Genomic DNA, 18,254 nt, shown 5'->3' on the forward strand with positions numbered 1-18,254 from the left:
ACAAAACAAAAGAACACTGGAGAAAAGACAGCATGTTCAGCAAATGATGCTGTTCAAATTGGACAGTTGCATAGAAGAATGAAACTAGATCCCTATCTCTCACCATGCACAAAACTGAACTCTAAATAAATGAAGGACCTTGACATAAGACCTGAAATCCTGAATCTGATAGAAGAGAAAGTAGGGAATGTACTGGAACTTAGAGGCACAGGAAAGGACTTTCTGAACAGGACTCTTATTGTGCAGTCATTAAGTCTAACAACTGACAAATGGGGCCTCATGAAACTAAAAAGAAAAGGACATCATTAGAGTGAAGAGGCAACCTACAGAATGCGAAAAAGTCTTTACCTATGACAGAGGGTTAGTATCTAGAATATACAAAGAACTAAAAAATCCTAAATGTCAAAAGGCCAAACAACCCTATTTAAAAATAGGGTAAGGTCCTGAACAGGGAGTACTCAAAGATGAAATGCAAATGGCTGAGAAATATCTAAGAAAATGTCAAAAATCTTTAGTCAACCATAGATATGCAAATTAAAACTACTTTGATATTTCATGTCACCCCACTCAGAATGGCTAAGCTTCAAAAAAACAAATAAGACCCAATGCTAGCCTGGTGAGGATGTGAGAAAGGGAACCTCTTACCCACTGCTGATGTGAGTGCAAACTGTTGCGGCCAGTAAGGAAATCAGTGTGGAGATTCCTCAAACTCTAGAAATTGAGCCACTATATGAACCAGTCATATCATGCTTGGGCATATACCCAAAAGATTCTATATGCTACTAAAGAGACATACAGAAAGCTACCACTACAGAAGCCCCTCCTCCTCCTCCTCTTCCTCCTCCTTCTGTCTTTTTGAGACAGGATCTCCCTAAGCCTGGAACTCACTATGTAGACCAGGCTGGCCTCTGCCTCCCAAGTGCTGGGATTAAAGGCATGCACCACCACATCCAGCTTATAGAAGCTTCTTAAAGTAAATACATATACATTATAAAAAGAGATTAAAAGGAGTTACCTTATAACAGAGGGACATTCCCCTACTAGACACCATAGATTAGCAAAGTAAAAGCCCAATACCAGGAATGGACTCCCTCTTGTGAAGCTGTATTCAGGAGTCCCGTAGACCCTCTAACAATACTGGCCATTGCCTCTGCTCTTGGTTACCCACTAGAACTTGATGGTAAGTCCCTATTGCTGAAGATATTACATACATGAACCATAGAACAACAAGGAGAAATCAAATCTTCCTCTCTGCTGATTAGCTTTCATAGTGCTAGAAGGTGCTATTCATTCTGCCAGAATTAAAAAATATCCATCAACTTTTCCAAGCTATGAATCCTGTGTAGTTCAACAACTGGCCTGGCAAGACATGCCCTCTGGTGTGATAGTCGCATGAATATTACATCAACAACCAACCACTTTCTTTCCTTTTTAGGGGGGCTATTTTTGAGACAGGGTCTCCCTGTAGCCCCAGCTGGCCTGGAACTCACTATGTAGACCAGGCTAGCCTGGAACTCACAGAGATTCTCCTTTCTCTGCTTCCTGAGTGCTAGGACTAATGGTGTGTGCCACCACGCCTGGCACCAACCACTTTCTAATTGAATTTAAGGTCTGCTTTATAGGATGCAGCCCATACATGAAATTGATATGAGGCTTAGAAACTTGTGGCTAGACAGGTCAAAGGCCATAAGCTGTGGAAGAGCTAAATACTATTATTCTGCTAAATAAATATACTATTAAAATGACTCCTAAAGACTTATTGTTGTACCCATAGATCAATGCATCTCTCAACTCTCACTAGAGAAGCTCTCTTACACAGCAGATGGGATTAACACAGAAACTTACAACTGGTCAATGAGAATAAGAGACTGTAGAGTGCTTGTCCCTGAATAGGACACCTATATCAAACTTCTGCTCCCAAGGCTCAGGGATCATTGTGGAAGAGGGAGAGGAAAGACTGTAAAAGCCGGAGGAGGTGGATGACCATAAGGAAACAGAATTTTCCAGACAGCTGGGAAGTTACTCATATGAACTCATAGCAAGGTGACAGCATGCACATATATAAGCTCAAACCAATAAAAAAATCTCAGCATATATTTGGAGAAGTGGGTAAGAAACCCCAACCCTACCTGAACCAATGGCTGCTGGGAGGGGGAGAGTCAGTCTCCTTTAAGGGTGTGACTCTTGGTAGGTTAATCAGACTCCAGTAGATGGACTCACACAGAAGGGCATTTGGATATACAAATTTGGCTCTACAGGCCATAGAATAGAGCATATGAAATTGGGCAGTGTTAGTAAGAGGGGTGAAGATGGGGAAGGGATCTATATACGATACAAATATATCGTATGACATTTGTAAAAATCCAATTAAAAAAGGAAAAAAATTGTCATTACAAGATTTGTGTAATATCAAGCCAGCCAAAATCTCAGAAGGAATGAGTGATAGCTCTAGGAAGCCCTACCTACATGAGGAGATACTGATAACTGTTGGCTGCTCAGGGAGGGATGAGGCCCCTGAGAGGCTACCCATGCTCTAGTGATGGTCATACATCTATACACAGAATTTCAGCACTAAGTGGACACCATAGGTTTACAAAAAAATTAACACATGAAATTGAGAGGAAATAGTGTTGGAGCAAATAGGGGAGGACCTGGATGGGAGGAAATGGGGAGATGGAATTCATCAAAGCATATCATATGCATGTATAAAATTCTCAATAAAAAGAAATAAAATATAATAAAATAGACAAAAAGTAAAGAAAAACCATGATCCTCTTGCTTTAGCCTCCTGAGTGCTTGGATTACATGTGTGCATCACTGTGCCCAGCCAGAAATAATCACTTTTAAATATGCATATATTAATATTTATTTATGAAATAGTCTTACTAATTACTTAGTGAAAACAACAAATTTCTTCTTATAATTGAACACTTCTAGAGAGTTTTATGCATAGAAAGTAAATGAAAATAATTTTGAAGATTCACAGAAAAGGGGAATCAATGGTAAAGGGCTTATCTAGATGCCCAAATTCTTTGGCTTAATCCCAGAACTTGAAAAAGGAAACCATGGGCTGGAAAGATGGATCAGCAGTTAAGAGCACTGGCTACTCTTGCAGAGGATGTGGGTTTGGTTCCCAGCACCTACATGGCAGCTAACAACCATCCAGTTTCAGGGGATCTGATGCCCTCTTCTGACATCTGTGGGCATTATGTGATGTAGGTGCACTTACACACATGTAGGCAATACACTGATACACATAAAGTAATAAAATATTAAAAAAGAAAACCACAGAAAAGAAACATTTTCTTATGAAATCTTAGACATTGGGAATAGAAAATCCTGAAAGTAGTTTGTATTCAATTGAGTCAGAAAAAGACATGAAATTGCCAGGTATGGTAGTACATTAGAGATGCTGAGACAGGAGGACAATGAATTCAAGTCCAACCTGAGCTATATAGCAAGTTCTAGTCCAGTCTGGACTACAAAGTGAGACTTTGTCTTAAAAGGCATGCATGTTGTTCTAACCAAAAATGATATCTAACCATGATGAGAGGAAAGCTAGACAGGAAGGGTACCATGGGAGGAAGGAGATGAAAGAAATAAGGACGTGTCTTTGATAGTGTGAATCAGAGGAGTGGGCTAAGATAATGTGAAGACAAAGTAGGGGGGGATGAGGGAATAGCTGTTTAAGTGCATTGAAAGTCAAGGCATTCATTTTACTCACTTGGGAGAAAACCTGGTGTGATCTTCTAATGAGTTGTCACCTTCCTTCCAGTTCTCCACACATCCTCCACAGGAAAAACACTGGACAGTGTCCTTTTTGCCTAGAAGAAAAGAATATGATTGGTGTCGATAGCACATACATTTGTCAACTCACAGATAATAACCACTAGGTTTCCTTGGGGAAATCCTACTTGCAGCTCCAATTAGTTTTTTTTTTTTTTTCAAAGTCATAAATTGGTCATCAGGGGCAATGGTCCATATAGGATTCTTGGTTCTTCAAAGGGATGATTGGCAAACAGCTACTGAAAGTTCCTGAGCATCGTGTGCTCTGATGAACACCCTCTGCCAGACCTGTTATCCTGAGAGAGCTGCAGTTAGAATCTGGAACATAGGCTCCATGACAGAGAAGTGATTTCTGTATGATTTGGACACTGATGACTCTCACAGACTTATGTAATCAATAAGCATTTGGCTAAATCAGAAAGAATATCTTTAGAGCTTTGTAGGGGCAGGGGATCACAAAAGCAAATTTAGGAGCCTTCATGTAATCAAGACCATAAAGAATTAAATGGTTCATCCCACATTATAGTCAGGTATATTCTACCAGAAATAAAAACAGTGGCCCAGGAGACTCAAGGAAGGCTGACAAGAGGAAGACACATTAGAGGGCAGAGAAAAAGGACTAAGAGTGAAGTGAGAAGATTGTGCCTTGGAAAATGTCTGCTAGATAAAATGACTGTAGAATCCCCCATTCTATGGGGCTGGAGAGATGGCTCAGCGGTTAAGAACACTGGTTGTTCTTGCAGAAGACCCAGGTTTGAATCCCAGCATCCACATGGCAACTAACAACCATCCATAACTCCAGTCCCAGGGGATCCGACAGCCTCTTCTGACCTCCACAGGCATTGCACGACACGGGTGCACTTACCATATGCAGGCAATACACACATACACATAAAATAAAATAAAAAATTAAATAAATTTTAAGAATGCCCCATTCTAGCCTTTTCTGCTGTAATTGTGATACCTATGTAATCACTCAGGGAAAAATCTGCATGAAACTCCGTAGTAACCCCCTTGTCCTTTAAGGACAATACACTTGGCTCACGAAGAGTTAACAGACTTCTCTGGACTTTTGTTGAGGTAGAAGCTTGAGAAGGAGGCAGTCTGTTCCCAGAATGCTGGGAAGACCAGACAAGCTGTCCTTGGAATACCAGGGCAGGTGTTGTCCCTTGTTTATGTTTCTACGTACATCAAAGGAGATCTGAGCCAATTTCCACTACCATTTCCTTGGATGCACTGCGACTGCTTTCCCACCTTTATGATGGGAAAATTCCTATGTGTTTTTCACTATTTGAGCACTTACCATATGTAAACTCTGTGTGGACTTCAAGCACTGAACTTCCAATAAAAGCTCTTCCTTCCTTCCTTCCTTCCTTCCTTCCTTCCTTCCTTCCTTCCTTTGCAGTTTTTTTTTTTTTTATCTTTTTGAGACAGGGTCTCCCTGTAGCCCCAGTTGGACTGGAACCTGTAGACCAGGCTGGTCTCGAACTCACAAAGATCCACCTGCCTCTGCCTTCCAAGTGCTGGGACTAAAAGCGTGCGCCACCAAGTCAAGCCCCAGAGTGTCATTTCTAATGACAAGTGGATAAAGAGAGAATAGAAGGAACTGGTGGCAGATTCTCCATGCTTTGGAATTAAGGAAATGAGTTTCTAGATTTTTCTCCTCTAAACATTATGTGGCAAAGATTAGGCTCTATGTCCCATTCTCGCCCACTCTTGCATAGTAATAGAAACCACAGTTTGTGTGTCTATGTTGTGTTCATGTGTGTGTATGTGTCTGTGTATTTGTGTATGTCTGTGTATTCATATGTGCCAGAGATCAAAGTCAAATTCTTTCCTCTGTTCTCCACTTAAAAAATGTTATCTATTAAAAACCATTATTCTGTGCATAGCAAACGATGCCACGATAAAACTCCTTGAGAAAGCTATATGAATGCTAGAATTTTAGGCGTGTCACCACACCTGGCATTAACCCTAGAACTTTTTTTCTTTTTTACTTTGTTCTGTTTTTGAGACAGGCTCTCACATAGCCCAGGCTGGCCATTAATTCGATATCACACTCTAGGTTGGTGTTGAACTCCTGTCTCCACTCCAAGTGCTGGATTACAGGTATGAGCCACATACTCAGCTAATCATAAAATTTTTGCTCTGGTATTCTCATCCTTATACTGTCCAGTGTCCCCTTTCCCTCATGTGTCCCCATATCCTCTGGTAACTGAACTCTGGGCCTGACACACTTGCTAGATAAGCACCTGATCACTGAATTGAATCATCCACCCCAACTTTTTATTTCTTGAGATGCAGGGGATGGAAAAGAAGGCTTCTTCCCATGCTATGCCCACGCTCTACACTGAGCTATATCCTCAGACCTGCTACTTCATTTTAATGTGAATATTCCTTAATTTGTTAACAGCACAATGAGTCATTTAACAATGCTTTTAGATTGGGGATGTAGATCATTTGGAAGAGTGTATACTCAGCGTGAATGAAGACCTGGATTCTCGCCCCAGGACCTGATAAACTGAGTGTGGTGGTACATACCTGGAACCCCAGCACTTAGCAGGTAGAAGCAGGAAGATCAGAAGCTGAAGGTTATTCTTGAGTCAGAGACCAGTCTGGAATATGAGCATCCTTCAGATGCTTTCCAAATATTTTATCCACAAATTTTAGTTGTTTTAGGAAAGTGTCAGTTAAAGCTTGACCCTGCCATATTTAGCTATGCTTTAGCCATGCTCACCTACACTGAAAACTAAGTCACTCAAGGTGGCTCAGTGTGTAAAGGTGCTTGCTGCTAAACCTGATGTCCAGAGTTCAATGCCCGGTACCCACATGGCAGAAGGAGAGAACCAACTCCTGCAAGTAGTCCCCTGTCCTCCAAACATGCACACATGGGCACCTGTATTCACACAAACACACACAAAATGATAAAATGTGAAATGAAATAAAAATAAAAAGCAAAGTCACTCTGTAAGAACAAAAAGCACATGAAAAATTTAAAAAGAGAGCTATGTGCTACGAAATGAAGAGACTAAGAACAGGAGGAAAACTAGAAGAAACAAATGAGCCAAGCCCCTGGAATGTGGCTGAGGTTTTACCTGATGCCATAGGTAATTCTCTTTTGACCCAGGAATTCACAAAATGTTCTCCCTAAAGAAAACAAATTCAAGTTATTGTTTTACAAAATATGCATCTACTGTGAGTCAGAATTGAAGAACTTCCCCCTAAGATGAAGTTTCATTAGAGGCAGTTGTTGGTGAAGCATTTGTTACATTTTTATTTGATTCCCATTTATTTTGGAAATGTTTTGTGCAGTGCAAAACAACAGAGAATGTTTCCCTGTAGCCACCTGGAACCTTCTCAGGGTCACGCTTTTTTTTTTTTTTTTTTTAATTTTAAAAAAAAATATATTTATTGAGAATTTCACACATGCATATAATGTGTTTTGATCAAATTGACGACAGGGTCACTCTTACCAGACACCCAGCTCAAAAACAGAACTGCAGTCAGACACCACAGAGAGATTTTGACTAAGGAGGAATTAAGACACAAGAAGGAAGCTGACTTCAGAAGGGGCTTTCCAATTCAGCAACTAACCCTTCTGGGAAAATTGCACCCAAATTTTTCCTGAGAAACCACCACCCTCTTCCCTGACTTTCAGTCCACTTTCTCTGTGGGGTTCTGGTCATCTGAGTCAGTTAGCTAACATATTCTCTTTGCTTAAGCTTTGAGCTGGGTTTCCCACCACTCCCCACTAGAGATTCCTTAATAGTTTAAATGCTAAATAAGCAGCTGGAACGAGCCAGCTCTGAGGCCCTCTACTGAGCCAGGTGCCAGGTCAGAAGGCTAAATCAGGGATTCAGATGGAGCAAAGGGAAGCCAGGGCAGTGGCCTTGTAGAACCCTGAGACCCTCTTCATTCACCCGCTACCCCCTAATCCCTCCAGACCCCCACTAATTACTCTTTTAGCTTCTGTAAAATGCTTGGTTGCTGCTTTAGACATGCCTAGACATGCCCTGGCATGCCCTGACCCCCGCCTGCTATTCCCCACCCCCCTTCTAGGAAACTGTAGATTAAGCAAGCCCGAGCACAAAAACTGCCCTATAAGGTAAAAACAGAGACTCCTGTCCTGGTCCGACAGGTAATAGTCAGCACATTCCACAGCCCTGAGAATAGCACCTACCAATAAGAAACTTCTAGGGCTGCATCTTATACATCCAATCGGTTTAAAATCATGTTGGCATGCGCGGGCTCCTTGAACCAACCAAAATGTATCTTCGGTATCCCTCCCCACCCCCTTTGTCTAAAACCTATAAAAGGCTCCACTCTCCCTTACTCTGGGCTTTCAGTACGGATCCGTTGAGTTGGTGAGGTCTGAGAGCCAAGCTTAAGCCCGAATAAACCATAAACCTTTGCTTTTGCATTTTGGTGTGTTGGGTCCTTGGTGGTCTTTTTGGGGTCCAGTGGATGAGGTACAACAGCCTCAGAGAAGAGGGAGGATGAAGGGGGCAGAGCCAGTGCAAAGCCAGCCTTGGAAGAGCAATTCTAAGTGGGTCCAGCTTAGCAAAACAAGGTGATTCCCCCCCACTCTGCAGAGGAGAGGTGGAGGAATGAAAGGAGGAGGAAGAAAGACACAGAACCCAAGAAAGAAATAGAATACCTCTCTCTGTGATTCAAATATTATTAGGTAATCAAAAGGAGACTTGGGAGAAAAGGTTTCCAGTTACAAATTACCGTCACATGAACAAATCCCTCATAGCTTTGAATATACTGTGCAATTTCTTCTGAGGATTTCTTACTTTGAAGATATTCACATCTATAATAAAAAAAAGATTTATCCCAACAATGTGATAGAGATGGCCCATATACAATGAACAATTGTTAAAACCTATCAAATTGTTGAGTTTTATATTTCAATAAAACTGTTAAGAGAGTGCCTGTGTGGCCTCCATCTGGAGGGGCTGAGAACCCAGGGGACTACCTGCAAGCACCTGGACCTGCCCCCACATGGTGGTGAGCTTCCCCAAACCCCTGCCTTACCCAATCCCCTAACTGGTACTACATGAGGTCCCTCCCAAGATCCTGGGGCAGGCCTCTGCCATTCAGTAGGATAAAGCTGAGATCTCAGAAGACCTGCCAGGCCAGTGTGCCTGATCCAGCCTTCCTCTGGCATAGGGGCTGAAAACTCCAGACCACCTAAGAGTCCCAAAATTGGCTTCCACTTAGGGAACTTCCCAATTTTTTCCCTGAGTTCCTACTAGTGGGGGTCCAAACCTTAGAAGGAAACCTGTGTGTACCTAACTGGAACCTTACTTGGGCTTCTGTGAGAGCTCCCGAGTAGCTGATCTGAAGTCATCAGTTCCCTCCAAAATAAAACCTGAGAGAACCTAAGACTTAGACCAACCAGCTTTACATAACCAATAAGAAAAGGACCAAGGCACACAGAATACAAACAGAAGCATACTTCAAATTAATTTTCATATCAGAATCATAAACAACAAAAGAAATTCATGTGCCAAAATCACAATGAAAGAATAATAAAATGGAAAGCCAAAACACTACATCCCCACCAAACTCCACCAGTCCTATAGAAGAGTTCTACAAGGAAAAACCACTAGATATAATCCAGGATATAGAATTTAAAAGAACAATCATAAACATGATCAAGGAATTCAATGAATTTAAAGAACACACACACACACACACACTAATTAAGCAAATAAATAAATAAATGCAAAATATCCTTAAGAAATGGAGAGAGATAGAAATTTGAATGCTAACTCAGATATTTGATAATATTGAGAATTAATGCTCATCATTTTTTTGTTTTTGTTTTTGAGACAGGGTCTCACTATGTCACTGTGGCAGGCCTGCAACTTACTATGTAACCAGGCTGGCCTCGAATACACAGGGTTCCACCCACCTCTGCCTCCTGAGCGTTGGAATTAAAAGCATGCACCACCATGCCTGGCCATGCTCATCTTTTTAAGAAGACATAATAAAATTGCAGTTAGAATTTTTGTAAAAAAGTCATAATTTAGAGTTATATACTAAAACAACAGTGAAGGGAATCATGTGTTAGCTGGAATTTGCTTTGAAATAACCTGATTATCATTCCATAGGCAATGACAGGCAAGGGAGAGATGAAATATCATCCTGCCAGGTGTTGACTAGTATTTATTACACTATTCTTTCTACTTTCCATAATGAGAGTTTTAAAACTAGTAAAAGTAATGAATCTGCATATGGGAGGAACAAACAAAAACAATAAAGAAATTTAAAAAGTACTAAACAGATTATTATAAATAATTAAAATATCCTTCTTTTCCTAAGCAGGACCCTAAAAACCACTGTACCACTCACTGCAACAATTAAATTTCTGAAATAAGACTTTTTTCTCATTTGGCACTGGGATGTGGGCCATCTAGGTGTCCCGTCTGCTCTCCTTTTAGAGTAGAAGGTGACAGTGAATTCCAGATTCTCCTGTTCCCACGTCCCTAGTGCTGGTTTTACTGGTCTGTGCCACCCATATCCAGCAAACATTTTCATTTGGTGCATATTCAGCAGTATGTAAAAACACTTGAAATACTGTAAACATTCTTATTTATTTTCCAACTTCCTTTATATACCATTTGACACCACCGTGTAGATTAACTCGTTGATTAAAGTAAATAATAAAAGCTTCTACTTGACAAAACATACAGTATTTGGAATAATAAAACAATATTTAAAAACTTGGTGTTAGAGAAGATGGCTCAGTCTATAAAAATACCTCAGTGCAAGCATGAGGACCTGTAAAAGTTGGGCATGGTACCACTACCCTGGAGAATGGAGACAGGTAGACCCCAGGGGCTCAATGCTTTCCCAGTCTAGCCAATCTGTGAGCTCTGGGTTCAGTGACAACACTGTCTCAAAAGATAAGGGAGGGGCTGGAGAAATGGCTCAGCAGTTAAGAGCACTGGCTGCTCTTGCGAGGACCCATGTTCAATTCTCAGTACCCATATGGTGGCTGACAACCATCCATAATTCCAGTTCTAGGGGATCCAACACCTTCTTCTATCCTCTGTGGGCATTGCATGACACAGGTATGCTTACATACATACAGGCAATATACTCATATACATAAAATAAAAATAATAAATAATGAATACAAAAGTAAAAAAAGACAAACAATGGGGAAGATACCCTACTTGGGGTCTCCATAAGCCTACATATGTACACACCAATATACTACACACCAATACACTACACAAAAATACACCACACAGAAATACACCATACGCACACCACTCACAAACACACTATACACATACCACACACACAAATACACTGTACACAACAAATATATGTATATATAGTGAAAAAATAATAAAGCTAAAAAGAAAAAAACTTCATATGATTCAAGCTTTTCATGATGTGATCAGCACTTTTGTGCTTGAAAATTCTGAGGTGATCCCATTTTAGATAAAAGAAGGATCAGACATCTGGGGGATACTCTAGCAATGAGGTTCTTTTGTCTCTAGTTTTATTTTGCTTTTTTTTTTTTTTTTTTTTTTTTTTTTTTGGTTTTTTTGAGACAGGGTCTCTGTGCTGGATAGCTTTAGTGTCAACTTGACACACCTGGGTTGAGGGAGCCTCAACTGGGGAATTTCCTTCATTGGACTGGCCTGTGGCCATGTCTGTGAGGCATCTTCTTGATTGTTGTGTGATGTGGGAGGGCCTAGTGCATTGTGGGTGCTGCCACCCATGGGCATATGGGCCTGTTTTGAATAAGAAAGCAGGTTGAGCAGGGGCCAGGAGAGCAAGCCAGTAAGTAGCGTTCCTCCATGGCCTGTGCTCCAGCTCCTGCTTCCAGGTTCCTGTCCTGAGTTCCTACCTTGGGCTCCTGATGAACTGCGACCTGGGAGATATAAGCTGAATAAACCCTTTCCTCCCCAAGTTGGTATTGGTCAGAGTGTTTTGTCACAGCAATGAAGAGAACAAACCAGGACAGTCTCCCTGTAGCCCCAGCTGTCCTAGAACTCACTATGTAGACCAAGCTGGCTTTGAACTCACAGAGATCCGCCTGCCTCTGCCTTCCGAGTGCTGGGATTAAAGGCGTGTGCCACCGAGCAATTTTAAGCATAAAACATTTACTACTTACTTGGGGAACCACTTGGCATGCTCCTTCCAAGGATCATCTCCTTCTTCCCAATTCCCTAGGCATCCACCACAGGAGAAACACTGCACAGTGTCCCTTTTACCTACAAATGAAGGAGAGCCGCATCAGGTGTGTCCTTGCAGGTGAATGACTGTTCCAGAACAAGACAGACTCCAGCATGCCTGTTCTTCCATGACTTCTCTGGCTGAATCTCTGTCCATAGTCCCACTGCCCTAAATGACCAGTTCTGAGCTCTGGACCTCCATCCCCCAGCACGGCCACCCTTCATATGCACAGCATTTGAAGTTCACACAGAGTTTACATATGATAAGTGGTCAAGCAGTGCAAAACACATAGGAATTTTTCCTTCATAATAGTAAGAAAATAGCATAGCAGCCCAAGGCCATGGCAACTGACCCAGTAACAGACCTCCCTTGGTATAAGTGAAGATGGGAGGGGCATGTCAACCTATTCCCCAGAATTCCAGAAAAGCAGCTGTCTAATCCGACTGCTCCCAGTATTCTGGGAGCAGACTGGGAGCAGACTCCCCCCTCCTCAAGCCTCCCCACCAACAAAGCCTGAGGACATCTGTTAACTCTTAGTGAGCCAAGTGCCAGGAGCCTGTTAACTATTAATGAACATGGGGCTATTGTCTTTAAGGGACAAGGAGGGTGGCTATAAAAGAAAAGTGTCTTTTTACTTTATATATATGGAAAACTAATAACGCTATCCTTAAAAGTACAAAACAAAATTACTCAAGTTGAATTTTAATGAAATAAACATATCCAATAATACAACACAGTTAACAAATGGGGATTAACAAAATACTGCAAAAAATGTAACCTACACTTTAAACTCCACAGAAACACTTCAGACAATGGTTTCCTTACCTGTAAAGACAAAGCCAGCCGCTGACAGTGCACGTGGGGATGTCCCGTGGGCATAAAATGGCCAGTTCTGGAAGGACTCCAGTCTGGCCTCCTCTGCTAGGAACCTGGCTTTGCCCCCTCTCAGCATCTTCTCTGGACTCCTGACCCTCACGTCATATTTGCCAATGTTACCGACATCTTTGCCCAAAAGGAACTCGCACTCTGGACGAAATTTCTTGTGGCTTTCTATGGGAAGTCTCCTGAGGCTGGTACGAAAGAGGATTAAGCTACAGCAGAAACACTGAACCCCAGATTTCACCCCGGTGAAGTAAAACCCAGCAGCCACCATCTCCTGTGGCGTCCACGAGCTGTAGGAGTCATAGGTGACAAAAGTCTTTAATCGCTTTGCTTCGCTGCGCATCTGTGCGTTAAAGCCTTTCTGCATTCTCATTCTTTCTTTATGTGCTTCTTCTTCCTCCTGCTTTGCCAGCTGAACTGCATCGACTCCAAGAACAGAGAGCTCAGGGAGAAGATCATAGTCACACTCGGAAATCCTCTCCTCTGAGGCCTCCCCCTGGGCAGCCATTTTCTAAAAGGGAAAGAAAAGCAGATGATTGATGATAGAAATGTTGAGGAAACTTCTAGGAGTAAAGTAGCCGAGTTAGGTGAAGAGAGGAAGTTTATTTACTCCAGTGAACTGACAGGAGGATCATTCTGTAATGGCGCCAGGCCGGAGCTGAAGTTTGTAGGGAAATTTATAGAAAGCAGGATGTTCCAGAAGCATTTATGGGCTAGTTAAGCAAGCAGTTACGCAATACCATGTGGTTACAAATGATCACAAGAATGTAGCAGTTTGGCAAAGATTTCAATAGCGGGTAGACGGGTAGATGTAATAAACCATACAGCCAGGGCAGAGTCTTGTTCATCTTCCTCATTCTTATTTCTTCCTATCTCATCTAGGGGGCCTTCAATGGTCAAGGTTCTTAACACACATCACATTGTTAGTAAATTTTATTGCCATCATAATAATGTTTTTATTGACTCAGGGCCCATGAGATGACTCTGGAAGTTTGTCTGTGACCTCCACAAGGGCACAGTCTCTCTCTCTCTCTCTCTCTCTCTCTCTCTCTCTCTCTCTCTCTCACACACACACACACACACACACGATGTAATTTAAAAATTTAAAATAAAGACTATGTTCTCAGTTTCTGAAGAAGGTAGAAATTAGAAATGCCTGGAAGACATTTCTAATTCTTCAAAAAAGTTGTTTGAGAAATTATAAAACATCAGTATTTATCCACTTATTCAACAAATTGCTAGCACCTACTTGTGCCTCAAGCTATAGGCTAGGCCTTGAGGCCCAATAAAATGAACAAGGCAGACTGACCTGACTCCACTCACGAAGCCCTCCAAATGGCCTTTTGTGTATTTGTTTTTCTGAGCTAGAGCCTTGCCACCCTAGTGTTGCTATCTATGCTAGCCTAGAACTTGTGGTTGAGGCAGGCAAACTTGGGAAATAGTTCAGCCTGAAACCCTATTTGATTTTGGTTATACATACCTCTCCTTGTAATATTCCACTACCTCCCTCCCTGTGCATACTGTGCACATATACTCCTCTTTTTTATCTCAACAAGCACTGGGCTCTATGTACTCTTAACTCTGAATAATAGTGTAGGCTTTCCTACCCCTGGCAGGAATCAAATTTAGACAGTCTCTATTCAAAGTTCCTTCCCAGTGTTTTAGGTAGGAAGAGTGGAAAGGTTCATTTGGCCTAAACTGGTTTGGGGTGCATGTGCAGGAGATAAAACTGTATCCTCACATAAAATTTATGGAGACTCTCATATTTACCATTTTATGTTTATGCATAAATGGGTGTGCATGTGGTTAAAATCAGATGCATTATAGGAAGGAGCATGTGTAGGGACCAATTAAATAGTTAATCAATCCTCTTCCTGTTTTTACCATTGGAGCACTGGGTTTACAGGTGTGCACCACCTTGCCTGGTCTTACAATGTTCTTCAGGTAAGAACAGAAGATATAAACTGGTCAGGCAGTTTTAGGACAGGGATCTTGAAAATGTGCAGATTCCTTGACCAGAAGCCAGAAATAGCCAGACTGACTTGACATCCAACTCTTGAATGATTTTAGAGTCTCAGCCCTAGAGAGGGGAATGGGATTAGTAAACTTGGAGGCCATCGATGATAGATCTGTCCCTCAGGGTTGGCTTTGGGCATTACCTCCCATTTTCCTGACAATTCTAGAAGAGAAACATTACAGAATCACTTCTTCCTGGTCTAAAGAATGAAATCTGAATTCTACCTCTCACCCAATGACATTCTGATCTGCTCCAAAGATTAGAATATAATGTATTACTGTCCTCTTTTTAAAGAGTTAATCCAATTAGGCCTATCAGTCATCTGTCCAGGAGCCCATCCTACAGGAAATCTGATTCACTTGAAGACCTACTAAGGAGATGGGAGGCACAGTTATCCCCTTAGTGAGATGATGCACTTACACTTCCCAGAAGTCCTCCCGATGCAGTTGCTTCTGGAGCTTCCTCCACACAATACCACTAAGCCTGTCCAGTTTTTTGAATTGTAACTCCAAATCTGTAAGTTTTCCTTTTTTGCACACTAAATCTGCCTAACCTTCACCCTTTGCTGACTTCCATTGCTGAACCTGCCTGTTTTCCTGGACCCTAACTCAAAAGCATGGCTTTCTCTTCTTTATCTCCCTGATCCTGGCAGCTGAGATCTACAGCTTGCCTGCCCTGCCCTTTTCTCTCAAACTCTAGTAAAATGATCCTTGAACTTCCCTGAGTCTGTTTAAAATTTTATTTTTATTAAGGAGACTAAGAACTGCAACAGGAAACCCCAATTTTCCTGGTCACATATGAATGTGTGTGTGTGTGTGTGTGTGTGTGTGTGTGTGTTTGTGTTTGTGCATTTTGCACAAATGCCACAGGGTTCTTGTGGAGGTCAGAGGATAACTTTTAGGAGACAGTTTCCTCCTTCTACCCTCCATCAACAGTAGGCTGGGGATCAAACTCAAGTCATCAGACTTGGAAGGCAAGCTTTCCTTTACCTTTACCCACTGAGCCATCTTGCCGCCACCCCCATCCCATTTTTTAAATTCAGTGACATGTCTTCACTTTTTAGTGGCTTAATTACTCCCCTAATATGGAACATTTAAACCATTACCATTATTTTCTTCATCAATAAAAAGTTCAGATGCTTTAAAAAATACTTCCCCTGGTTTTATTATTTCCTCAAAATAAATTTCTGAAAGAAGAGTTGCTGGGTCAATCACGTACATACTTTTAAGGACGGTGATATATGTCATCCACTGGCTATGGACAATGCTTATCTGAGGTCCTTTTAGCAGCACTGTAGGGTCCTGCTTCTTCCTCAGATGGTGTCCTGCAGTAGGATTTCACATATCAGCATTTATATCTTTTTGTAACAGAACTTAAAGTCTACTAACAACCAAGAACTGTTTCTCCAAGGGAAAAGACCTGTCAGAATCTTAACGATTTTTAGTCTAACATTCCAGTGGCCATCCTGGGTGCCAGTCATGGACTTTAGTCAGAGGCACAAGTAAAAGGCAATACTTCTTTGAACATGAGGTTGTGTGATTCCTTCAGAACCAGCTGAACACAATGGCTCTTTGAAGGTTCCTGCCTTGAGTTCCTACCTTGGCCTCCCTCAGGATGAACTGTGACCCAGGAGTTGTAAGATAAAATAACCTTTTCCTCTTCAAGTTAGTTTTGGGTAGTGTTTTATAATAGCAATAGAAAGATAACCAAGACAATCAGTAATTTGGAATCATCAACACAATGAAGCAGTGATTTCCAATGAAATAAAGTTGATTTAAATAATCATTGATTTTCTGTGGTAACTATGAGAATTCAATATCCTATAGGAGCATCTTAAATGTACATTTGTGACCTTTCCACTTGTGTAAATTAATTTTGGCTTTTTTCTAAAATGGGAATAGAAAAGAAAGTATGTACTAACTTCGTAACAGAACATTGATACCCCTTAGCTTGCTGTGCTTTTCCCTTCTCTTAAATTTCTATTTGTTTGTGTGTAAGCAGCAAGAGTAAGTTTCAGGAGTTGGTTCTTGCCTTCTACTTTGTCGAGGGAGCATCTTTCTTCCTTCTGTCGTATGTCGTGTACCTCAAGCTAGAGGGTTCAAGAGGTTCTGGGAAATTCTGTGTCTACATTCTATTTTGCCTAGGATTACTGAGGTGTGCCGTGGCATCTTTCTTTTCAGGAGGGTAGGTTCCAGGCGTGGAACTCTCACCTTTAATGGGTGAGCCATTTCCTCAGGCCCTCTTGTTTTTTGTGTGTGTTTGCTTTTATGAGATGTATCTTGTGATGTAGTCTTGCCTAGCCTTGAAATCATGGCACTCCTTTCTCCTAAGCCTCCTCAGTGCTGGGATAACTTACTGTTTCTATGGCTTGTTTTGAGACAGGGACTCACCATGTAGCCTCCTGTCTCCTGATCCTCCTGCTTCCACTTTCTGAGACTTTGGATAAAGGTCTCTATCATGTCCAGATATCACAACTGCTTCAAAAAGACTACAGATCCTGCTTTTGTGTGATTAAGTTTCTTTTATCAAGACTACAATAAATTAGAAATTTCATGTAGTACTTTGACAGCTTGAGGAGTTGGTGGAACAGACAATTAACCACTGTAATGAATGATCTTGCAGTGACCTATTGAAATTTTGGTCATAACTATTTTTTCCCTCTTTTTTTTTGGTGTCATTTCTAATTAGTCACCCAAACATTACTGTAACAGTGAGAATGCTCTTTTTAAGTCAATAAATCAAGTCTCAAGATCTTTTTGTCCCTTTTATTCTCATTATTTCTTTTCTTATGAATGATACTAATCTTTTGTTCATCATTCAGCACAATGTGAAGCTGTTCAAGCTCAGTCTACAATAGCCTCTCCCATCTATTCCCTCAACATCCGGGTCACATGTAAAGTCCAACCATTTACAGTACTTCTTATCACAGCATCATTTAAGTCAGAGGCATAAAACTAGGAACACCTTAGAGTTAGTAGATGACCAGTCCACAGGTGCTTGCTTGCAGTCTCAATATTTCAGTAATCCCAAAAGGAGTAGCCAATTCAAAGCCTTTGGTAGAGTTGGACAGGTCCCCTTTACAAGATGTTTCATGCAGCCCACATTGATCTACTTCTCCCAGTTTGGAATTTGCCTACTTACCCACATTTCTGTAAAAGCTGCAGTAAATTGAAGGTTGTCATTTGGTCATTTGTTTTGTTTCGTTTGTTTGTTTGAGGGATAAAAATGTTGCTAACTCTCCAAATTTGACCTCAAAGTTGAGATCCTCTGACTCAACTCCCTGAGTACTGGGATTACAGGCATGTACTACCAAACCCAGGTAAGCTGAAGATCTTTAAGATCAAGCACACTTTCTCTTTTTAAAAAA

General features: G+C 41.3%; 1 protein-coding gene across 1 annotated transcript in view; it reads right to left on the reverse strand.

The window, feature by feature from the left end:
- The window catches only part of LOC103738487 (baculoviral IAP repeat-containing protein 1a-like), a 42,620-nt gene extending 29,242 nt beyond the window's left edge, over nt 1-13,378 (reverse strand). Inside the window, exons 1-5 of the mRNA XM_008838491.2 lie at nt 12,814-13,378; nt 11,927-12,026; nt 8,518-8,599; nt 6,882-6,933; nt 3,725-3,824 (exon numbers count right to left, since the gene is read on the reverse strand). Coding sequence (XP_008836713.1) covers nt 3,725-3,824; nt 6,882-6,933; nt 8,518-8,599; nt 11,927-12,026; nt 12,814-13,378 — 899 coding nt within the window. The remainder of the gene's footprint in view (nt 1-3,724; nt 3,825-6,881; nt 6,934-8,517; nt 8,600-11,926; nt 12,027-12,813) is intronic.
- Between the last annotated feature and the right edge of the window lie 4,876 nt (nt 13,379-18,254).

This window comes from Nannospalax galili, unplaced genomic scaffold (genome assembly GCF_000622305.1).
Source record: "Nannospalax galili isolate Female #2095 unplaced genomic scaffold, S.galili_v1.0 scaffold898, whole genome shotgun sequence".
In the NCBI taxonomy this organism is placed as follows: Eukaryota; Metazoa; Chordata; class Mammalia; order Rodentia; family Spalacidae; genus Nannospalax; species Nannospalax galili.